Source organism: Emiliania huxleyi (assembly GCF_000372725.1).
Source record: "Emiliania huxleyi CCMP1516 chromosome Unknown EMIHUscaffold_12, whole genome shotgun sequence".
Lineage (NCBI taxonomy): Eukaryota > Haptophyta > Isochrysidales > Noelaerhabdaceae > Emiliania > Emiliania huxleyi.
This window is the reverse complement of record NW_005201392.1, coordinates 492244-502208: the sequence shown is the minus strand read 5'-3', so window position 1 is coordinate 502208 and position 9965 is coordinate 492244. Positions and strand designations below refer to the sequence as shown.

The following is a 9965-nucleotide window of genomic DNA, read 5'->3' as shown; positions in this document are numbered from 1 at the left end:
GGGGGGGATTCGAGGGGCGGTGCCCTCAAAACCCGCTCCCGCGGCGGCGATCGAGGGCGGTCTCGTGACGGGGAGGGGGCGGGCCGCGCGGGGGCGAGGCGGCGAGTGCTCCGCGCGCGCCTCCTTGAAGCCGGGGAACTGCGAGAAGAGCATCGAGAGCATCATCTCGTTGACCTGGTCTGGCAGGTCCTCCACGAACAGGATCGGGTTCGGCAGGTTGGCGGCGGGCGCGGCGGGCGCGGCGGGCGCCGCCGGCGCGGCGGGCGCCGCCATCTCGGCGTCCGCGGCCTCCTCGCGAGGCGCCTTTGGCGCGGCCGCCTTCTCCTTCTTGGCGCCCGCCTTGCGCTCCTCGCGCTCCGCCCTTCTCTTTGCGGTGCGCTCCTCCCGCACCTTTGCGAGGTACGAGCCGTCGAGCTTCGCCTGCGGCGTCCGACGGGGGCGGAGCTCGAAAGGGGGGGCGGGAGGGGGGGGCGTCGCCAGCTTCGCGGGCGCAAGGGCTGCCGGGCGCGCGCGCCGTCGCGTCCGACTTGGCCTTTGCATAGTCGAGCTTCATGGGCTTGTCGTAAAAGGGGAAGCCCTGCATCTGGCGGACCGCGCTCGAAGCGGCGGGCACGTCGCGGAAGACGACGAACGCCTGCCCTCGCATCTTGTTGCTCTTGAAGTGCACAATGTCGATGATCGGGCCAAAGGGCGCGAAGACGGCGTAGAGCGACTTCTTCATCTCCTCCTGGTTGACCTTCTCCGACAGGTTGTTGACGTACACCGTCTCCTTTGGCGCGTTGGCCGACGTGGCAGCCGGGGCGGCCATTGGTGCAGCGCAGCGCTGCGGCGAGGGCGCGCTGCTGGGCAAAATAACGCACGGGCCCTCAGCGGACTGGGAAGAGGACCGCCGCAAGCGGCGTGGCGTGGAGCGGTTGTGCATCCCACCGGGGGCCCCTCTGCGCCGGGGAGGCGTTGTTGGAGGCTAGGACGCAAGCGTCCGTCGCCCTTTTCAAACTCGGGGCCCACTCCGCTACGCTCCGACCCGAATTTGGAGGGCCTAAAAGTTTAAGGTGTTGCTGCGCAAAAGGGGTCGGACACCGGGCGCAGCTCATGCTAAGAGCTAGAAGAGGAGATAGAGAGAACAACCACCCTGTCCCGTTATTGCGTACACCAACAAACACCACAAAACGCTCTCTCTCTCCTGTCCGCTCACTCAGGGGGGTCACAACTACCAAGTCCCTCGACTAGCTGCCACAGGGCGCAGCTGCCACAGGGCGCAGCTGGAGACGCTCCCCCTCGGCATCCACCCCCACCCGCTCCAGCCCCACTTCTGCTGCCGAGAGAGCTGAATCGAAGCAAGCGTGCCATTGCATCTTGGCGTGCTCCTGGAGCGCGGCTTTCTGCGGCCACGAGCACGGCGGAGTCGGCGTCGTAGCGCGCATCGTTCCCGCTCATCGCCCATTCCTCCCGTGACGTGTGTCGGCCGCGATTCGATGTCGCCACCTTCATCGCCAACGAGGACTCCCTCGACTGCAGGGGGGCTCCGGCGCGGGGAGGGACTCCGCCTGCTGCGCTGGCCGACTGCGCCCTCCTCCTCCATGGGATCGATCCGATTCCGCAGCGGCGGTGCTGCGCGGGAGGCGGCCGCGGGCACTGGGCTCGATCAGCGGCTTTCCCCTCAGGTAGCGCGAAAGCACGGATTTGGCGGATTCTTGGCTTCAATTTTACGAATGTCTTGGCACCAGCTGAAGGCTTGCACGGCGCACATCGCCGGATTCGTGCACGGTATTCGGATTTTGGCTATTTGCTCGTGTGGGGGTATATCGCAGATTTGTCAATGGTACCGCGTCTGCGACGTGGGCGCCTTGCGGGCAGAGCCCTTAGCCACCCCTTTATCTTGCGCGGTCATAAAAGAAAGTGTCCCATCGGGGGGACGTGATTTCGCGGCAATATTCATCCTGGGGTGTCACTAGTCCTTGCGCAGGAGGACGCCGTGATGGTCGAGTGGGGCGATGCTGAGCCCCACCGCGAGGCAACGTCTCCGTCGGCGACGGTGAGAACTCTGCTCGTGGAGGGCGACGCCTTGCAGCGCACCGCTGTCAAGGCGATGTGCGCCAAACGAGGCCATGTGGTGACGGCGGTGTCGGACGCGGCTGAGGCACTACAGGCGCTGGACGCGCGCCGCTTCGACCTCGTGCTGACTTCCTCCAACGATGGCGTCGGCCTGGTGCGCAAACTTCGCTCGGTTGAGGGGCGGCGGCTCTGCTGTGCAGTCATGTCGAGCGACGACGCGCTCGAGGAGGCGTCTTCCGAGGCGGGCGCCGACCTGTTTGTCCGCAAGCCGCTCCGTGTCGCCGACATCCCGCGGCTTGAAGAGGCCGTGCAGCGGCGGCGGCGCGAGCGCGATGCGCTGCTGGTGGAGCGGACGAGTGGAGACATGGAGGCGTCAGCGGTTCGGCTGCAGCGCGCGAGGCGCGGCTCGCTCGGCCGCGCCGAGGCGGCGCGGCTGAGGGCGGGCATCCAGGAGCAGATCGCCGCCCGCTCGCGCATCCCGGGCCACAACGCCCTCCACAACGCCTCTCTCTCTCCACAACGCCCTCCACAACGCCCTCCACAACGCGGAGGTAGGCCACCTCCACAACGCCCTCTTCGAGCTGGGGCGCGGGACGGGCGGCGGCGACTGCCTCAAGCTCGCCGCGGCGGGCGAGGTGCAGCGCAGCTCTTCAGAGGAGGCTCCGCGCAGGGCGAGCGGCAAGCGGTGGTCCGTCTTCATCTCGCACTACAAGGCGGAGGCGGCGATGGAGGCGCGCTGGCTGCAGGGCGAGCTGCAGGCCTCGTTCTCTCCCTCCTTCGCCGGCGTACCCACGACACGTCCCCGACGCGTTCACGACGCGCCCACAGGAGCGGCTTGGTGGCAAGGCCTATTCACACCTGTCTATTCACACCTGTCTCGCAGGAGCGGCTCGGTGGCAAGGCCTTCCTCGACAGCGACGACCTGCGCGACCTGCGCGAGCTGCAAGAGTCTGTCCGAGACTCAGAGGTGTTGGTTGTGCTGCAGAGCGCGTCGGTGGGCTCGTGCGGCGGTTTGCGCGGCGGCAAACACCGCGAGCGCCTCTTCACAGCTGGAAGTGTGAACAGGTGCTGCGACGGCCGTACGTGCTGCTCGAGCTCTATACGGCGGTCCAGGCGAATATGCGTCTCCCCCTCCCTCCCTCCCTCTCCCCCTCCCTCCCTCCCTCCCTCCCTCCCTCCCTCCCTCTCCCTCCCTCCCTCCCTCCCTGCCGCTCTCTCTTTCTCTCTCTCTCTCTCTCCCTCCCTCTCGTTGAGAGGATGCCTCTCACCTTTGAGATCCTTTTCTCATCTGCCACGCGCGCTCCCCCCCCTCTCGTCGTGCAGGCAAAGGTGCCCATCGTCGGCGTCGCGCTCACCGCAGGCGAGGCGGCCTTCGACTTTGACAACTGCCTAGACACTTCCGAGACACTTCCGAGACACTCCCTAGGCGAGGCGGCCTTCGACTTTGACGGCGCGGGCCTCTTCCTGGAGGGCCTCGAGTCGACGCTCGACGCTGCCAACCCGGGCTCAAGCGCCGTCCTCACAAAGGCCGGGGTCCGGCTCGCCGACGCGTCGCGCGTGCTCGCGAGCACCGTGCCGCACGTCATCTCGATCGCCCTCAACCAGGGCGCCTCTCGCAACGTGCTCAACGCCACCCTCGCCGACATCGTCGAGGCGTGCCGCGCCGCGAAGCCGCTCGCGCCCGCCGAGCCGCCCGCGCGGGGAGAGTTCTCCGGCCGCCGCACCCCGCCGGGCCACGAGCCGCCGCTCGCGGCGCGGCTCGAGGCCGCCTCGACGCTGCAGCGCTTCTTCCTGCGGCTGCGCCTCGCGCGTTGCTCGCCGGAAGAGGCGGAGCGCACCGGCTTGCAGAGAGGAGATGCGGCTCCGGACGCCGATCCCGCCGCTCGCAGAACGCTCTGACGCGCCCTCGTGCACGCACTTCTCTCCCCTCCACTTTTCAATCCCACCTCTCGTCTTGGGTCTACTGCGAGCCTCGCACACAGACCCACACGCACCCGGCCGCACCCGGCTCGGACTCACATTGCATACACGCTGTTTTGGTCTGTTTTGCGGCGCGCACCGCACTGGGACTGGCCACTGCGCGAGTGCGCGCCGCGGCGCCGGCGGTCGGGTGGGTACGGCTGTACGCCGGCTAGTGTGGGGACTGTGCGGGTACGGCTCTAGAATCGTGTGTAGTCTGTAGAAAAAAAACGGACGCCGATGTACATACTATAGCCCAACTCAGCGCATCTGGTATACTACTACACACACCCAACAGCCTCCGCTCACACTCCCCGCTCAGTGGTCCATCGCGTGCGGATTTGCAGCGTCTATTTGCTCCTCCAGCTGCTGGGGAGGCGCTGCGGGTGGCGGGAGACTTGGCGCCACCGGGACATTGGACGGCGGCAGAGACGACGACAGAGGAGGGGAGGAGGGCTCCTCGTCGTCGGCAGGCGGCGGCGGCGGCAGCGGCGGCGGCGGCGGCGGCGGCGGCGGCGGCGGCGGCGGCGGCGGCGGCGGAGGCGGCGGCGGCGGCGGAAGCGGCGGCGGTGGCGGCAGTTGGGGAAGAGCCTTCTCGGCGGCCTTCTCGGCAGCCTTGGCAACCTTCCCGGCGGCTTGGGCAGCAGCGGCGGCCGCCTGCAGCTCGTCGGGTTCGTCGTCGAGCAGCTCGAGCTCCAGCTCGAACACCTCTGCGAAGAGCGACGTCTCGACCGCGTCGAGCGCCCGCTTGTGGTCGCCTAGTACCATGCCCTCCAGCGTCTCGAACCCAGTGTGGGTTCGGTCCCGTGGCTGTAGGGTGAGCTTGTGGTCGCCGACGTGGTCCGCGAGATTGAGCTGGTGCTCGCGGTACCTCAGGCAAACGAGGTCAGGTAAGGTACACGTCTCCACACACACACGAGGTGGTGGGGCAAGGGCCAGGCTGGTCCCTCGCGACTCCACGTCTAGACGACAGGAGCCGGCACGGCATTGAAAGTGCAAGGCCCGGTGCGCGTGGGTGAGCGGTGCACCTCAGGCACGTCCGTACCTCGGGCCTGAGTGAGGCGCCATCGCTCGCCCACCACTCGCGGAAGGGCTTGGCGGCGTAGCAGAGCGCGAGGAAGGGCCTACACGCGTGTCTTGTCGAGAGAGTTGGACTACCAGGAGAGTTGGACTACCAGGAGAGTTGGACTACCAGGAGAGTTGGACTACCAGGAGAGTTGGACTACCAGGAGAGTTGGACTACCAGGAGAGTTGGACTACCAGGAGAGTTGGACTACCAGGAGAGTTGGACTACCAGGAGAGTTGGACTACCAGGAGAGTTGGACTACCAGGAGAGTTGGACTACCAGGAGAGTTGGACTACCAGGAGAGTTGGACTACCAGGAGAGTTGGACTACCAGGAGAGTTGGACTACCAGGAGAGTTGGACTACCAGGAGAGTTGGACTACCAGGAGAGTTGGACTACCAGGAGAGTTGGACTACCAGGAGAGTTGGACTACCAGGAGAGTTGGACTACCAGGAGAGTTGGACTACCAGGAGAGTTGGACTACCAAGAGAGTTGGACTACCAGGAGAGTTGGACTACCAGGAGAGTTGGACTACCAGGAGAGTTGGACTACCAGGAGAGTTGGACTACCAGGAGAGTTGGACTACCAGGGCTCTGTGTTCTCGAAGCGCTAGTGGGAAGTCAAGGGTGCGTGTCCTGGACATCTAGGGGGGTGAGCCCGACCGGCCGCGAGCGAGAGCTGGGAGCGAGGCCGGGCGTGTGCTCCGCGCAGACCTAGGGTCAAGGTAAGGGTCAGGGTCAGGGTCAGGGTCAGGGTCAGAGTCAAGAGTCAGGGTCGTACTAAAGGTCAGGGTGAGAGGCCGGGCGTGTGCTGCGCGCAGACCGAGGCGAGGGAGTGCGAGAGCGACTCGCGCAGCTTTGGCCGGAGGAGGTGCGCGTGCGGCGCAACGTCGCGGTCTCGCTCGCAGCGCAGCCGCACGTCCTCCTCGAAGGAGAGGAGCTGGCGCCACTTTTGGAGCGCGACCACGTCCCCGCTGTGACCAGACTCGGCGAGAAAGCCCGCCTGGGAGGGTGCGGGTGTGGGGAAGGTGGTGGTGGCGTCTCGGAGGTGTCTGGGCGGTGTCTGGGAGGTGTCCGCGAGATGTCTGCGAGGTGTCTTGGAGGTGTCTCGGAGGTATCCGGGAGGTGTCCGGGAGATGTCTGGGAGGCGTCTGTGCGTCGCCTCTGGGTCGACCAAATCAGCAACGAACTGCATGCACGCCGCCTGCACCGTCGTCTCGTCGAAACGGTCCGCGCTCGCGCAAGCTTGCAGCTGGCGCACGAGGGAGCCTACGGGACGTGTCTCGGACGCGTCGCGGACGCGTCGCGGACACGCACTTGCAGCTGGCGCACGAGGGCGCCGACGGGGGGCAACGCGGCCTCCATCTTGAGGACAGAGGCAGGAAAGGCCTCGGCGTGCCTGCCGAGAGTCGCTGGCCGCAGCTCGCCCTTGTCAAGGTCGGCGACGATCACCTAGGAAGTGTCTCGGAAGTGTCTCGGAAGTGTCTTGGCAGTTGTCAAAGTCGGCGATGATCACCTCCGGCGAGAGTCCCTCCGCCACCAGCGGCTGCAGCGTGCTCGCGTGCACCCCGATGAGGTACGGCGCGGTGCTCTCCGAGATGAGCGTCGCCTTGAGAGCAACGGCGCGGCGGGTGGAAAAAAGAAAAAATGCCGCGCTCCGAGATTGAGCGACTCGCCATGTCTGACGGCGCGAGCAGAGTCGGCGGGAAATAGGGGATGTACCTAGACGCAGGAGCCATCCCTTTTCGGACACAGAAGTGCGCGAGGCGGGCAAGAGGGAGGAACGGGACGCACGTCGCCGAGTGCGCGAGCGGCAGCATCAGCGCGCGCAGCGCTTGTGCGGCGGGCACCAACACGGCGGGGTCCGATGCGGTGAGAAGCAGCTTTTGGTCCGCGAGCAGGCCGAGCAGCAAATACACGACCTGAGGACTGATTCTTGATGACTCACTGTCGATTCTGGAGCGGACCGAGCAACGGGGAGACGACCTCAGCCGCCCCATAGTGGAGGGAGCGGAAGAGGGGCTCGAGCGGGGCCGCCGTCCAAAACGGGTTGGAGGCGAGCCAGAGCAGGTCCGCCTGGCAGGCTCCGGGAAGGCTCAGGGGCCGTTCCAGGAAAGTTCGGGCTCGAGGCGAGCCGGAGCAACGTCCGCCTCCCGCGCAGCCATCCGGCGAAGCACGAGAGCCGCGGCGGCCTAGAAGGTTCGAGGAAGGGGTCAGGGCAGGATCCAGGAGGGAGGGGCGCAGCACGAGCGCCGCGGCGGGCCGCGAGCTGCTTTGCGTCCGCCGCTTCGGCCTGCAGAGAAAAGACATCGCTCTGCCAAACAGCGACGCGACCTGCGTCTCGTCTGTGCAGAGAAAAGAATCGCCTGCAGACGCTCGTGCGTCCTCCGCACGCCGAGAAGCAGCCGCCCCGCCGGAGACGCGGCCGGCGGGGGTACGGCCGGCGGCGGCGCGGCGGCGGGGCGAGCCTGCTCCTCCGAAGGCACATCTCCTCCCTCCCCGGAGGGCCGACCCCCCGCTGCAGCAGCGCCAGGCGCTGCAGAAGCGCCAGGCGCTGCAGAAGCGCCTCCCGCTGCGGCAGCGGCCGCCGCCGCCTCGCCCGCCAGCGCCTCTGCGAGCCTCCTTCCGCCGAGATCGACCCCGTCCACCGACACAATCACGTCTCCCGGCCGGAGCTGCCGCTCTCTCGCCGCGACCGACCCGCTCTCGACCTATCGAGGAACTCACCGCGCTGCGCAAAAGAGAAATGCGCGCGCCGCCGCAACCAAGCCGCTCTCGGACCGCCATCACGGTGTTGGAGCCGTTGAGGACGAGGCCGAGGCCGCCGCCGCTCCGGTCCCGCCCGGCGCGCACCTCGATCCGCCGCGGCGACTTCGTCGTCGGAAGCCGCTGCAGCCGCCGCACAAGGGGCGCGAGCGAGCGCAGCACGCGCGCAAAGCCGCTGAGCAGCGGCCGGCGCGAGAGCAGCACTAGGGCGACGGGCCGGTGGCGGACGCGCGGCTCGGTGGAAGGCGCCCCCGCGGCGGCCAGGGAGCCAGAGCGGCGCACGGAGTCCGGCTTTGGCGCCGCCGCCGACTCGTGCCGGCAGAGCAGCTGGAGCGACACCCCGAAGCACTCAGCGCCCGACGAGTCGGTGAGGCAGAAGGAGAGCTCGGAGGGCTCGTGCAGCTTGAGCAGCGGGCAGAAGCAAAAGTGGGCGACCGACTCGGGGACCGGAGCGCTCGGTGGGTGTCTGAAGACCGTCTCGACGCTGAGCGGAAGCGCGGCAGGCATGGCGACGACCTGCGGCTCGGGGGCGCCCGGCGGCCTGCTGAACTGCACCAGCGGGCCGTACAGCAGCAGGAAGGTGGCCGACGCGTCCTCGCCGCCGGCAGCGCTGGAGCCGCGCGGTGCCGCCATCGAACACGGGCGAGCGGCCTTCTTCTTCGCTCGCCGGAAAGAAGAAACCCATTGCGCGGATCCTCCGTCTGGGAATCAGCCATATGGAAGGGGGGTTCGGTTTGTTTGTTCATTCTCAGACCTTGTTGTTTGCGTTAGAGTTGTTTGGTATTGCTAACGGACCTTACCCGCCTGTCTGTAACCTCTCTTTAAGGTATTGCTAAAAATCTCTCTCTCTCTCTTGTTATTGAGAGAGAGATCTCTCTCTCTTCTTGTTATTGCGAAAATAGTTTTATCATATTAAAAAAACTTTCTTCGGCCGTCGCCGTCGCGAAGGGCACCCCATCGACGCTCATTGGCCATCTCGCCCGCAGTGGAGATCAAAGAAAACACCAAATCACGACTCTCACAGTGATTTGGGCTCGGCAGCTTGTCAGCCCTCAGCCGACGCTGGGGCCGGTCCCGTAGCCGAGAGAGCCCGCGCCGTGAGTTCGACGCGGTCGGGAGGCCTTGCGGAGAGGCCAGCGAGGTGGCGATCGCTGTACTTCATGGTCGTCATCATACATCATGACCGGCTGACAAGCCAGAGGTCGATACTCTGGACGACCCATAGGATGCCACGAATGCCTGAAGGAGAGGGAGGCGAGGCCAGAGGCAGACTCAGCTGCTCTCGGGTGATCTCGCTTTGGTGGCTGAAGGACCCGATGGTCCTGTCACATTCGCGTTCCGAGTCGTGGGGGTAGAAGAATTCGAGGTAGAATCGACTTCGAGTCAGCACTTCCTTGTAGTACAGCGGACCGCCAGGCTCGCCGGCAGCATCCGCAGGGAGGCAGCATATGAGGCACCAGTCTTCTGAAGAGCTCAACAGCTGCGGCCGCGATGGTAGAGCCGGCCAAAACTTTTGGCTGCGGGATTGAATCGCGGAAGGCTCATGCCCTCGCGGAGCGACGCGCGTGTGCGAAATGCGACAACAGACGACAGATGACAGACGCCTGAGCGCTGTACGACTGAACGATCGTCGCCGCAATCGCCACCGCCGCCATTTTGACGAGCAGCGCGAGCGCGCTCGTCGGCGGCCAGCCGTCGCGGGCCGGGCCGAGCCCGGCCTCGACCGGCCGCGCCGCCGCAGCAGGCCGGGAGGCCCGAATGGCGGCCGACCAGCTGATAAAACTTCTCTCTTGTCCACACTAGCTCCGAGTAGAGGGGGCGTTCTGCAGTTAAGGGGAAACCCGGTACACGGAGCCCTCTCGGAGAACCGTGTTTACTTTACGGCCCTTTCCCTGCGAAGCAACGCGCACCCCCCAGGGCTAGGGCTCTCTAGCCCGCAACCCGATCCCGATCATCTTGCGCGCTGGGTGCCCTTCTTAGCTCCCCGGCCCTGGATGTGAGGCTACCGACTGCACTCCAAGTGCTCCAAGTGCACTAACTCTAGCGTATGCTTTCTGTGAAGAGACGCTGTGCTAAAATGGGTGCGGGCACGCTGAGAAAGTTGCTCAAAATCGGCCTAGA

General features: G+C 66.2%; 2 protein-coding genes across 2 annotated transcripts in view; one reads left to right on the top strand and one right to left on the bottom strand.

The window, feature by feature from the left end:
* EMIHUDRAFT_62832 (hypothetical protein) overlaps positions 1-808 on the bottom strand; it is a gene marked incomplete at both ends in the record, with an annotated part of 1517 nt that extends 709 nt beyond the window's left edge. The window contains 2 exons of the mRNA XM_005790446.1: positions 70-364; positions 435-808. Coding sequence (XP_005790503.1) covers positions 70-364; positions 435-808 — 669 coding nt within the window. The remainder of the gene's footprint in view (positions 1-69; positions 365-434) is intronic.
* A 1143-nt stretch (positions 809-1951) lies between these two features.
* EMIHUDRAFT_433558 (hypothetical protein) lies at positions 1952-4261 on the top strand. Its single transcript, XM_005790445.1, has 6 exons — positions 1952-2537; positions 2611-2813; positions 2939-3049; positions 3121-3168; positions 3379-3399; positions 3482-4261. Exons 1-6 carry the CDS (start codon positions 1979-1981, stop codon positions 4235-4237), a joined length of 1698 nt encoding a protein of 565 aa, XP_005790502.1. The 5' UTR covers positions 1952-1978; the 3' UTR covers positions 4238-4261.
* The last annotated feature ends 5704 nt before the right edge of the window (positions 4262-9965 follow it).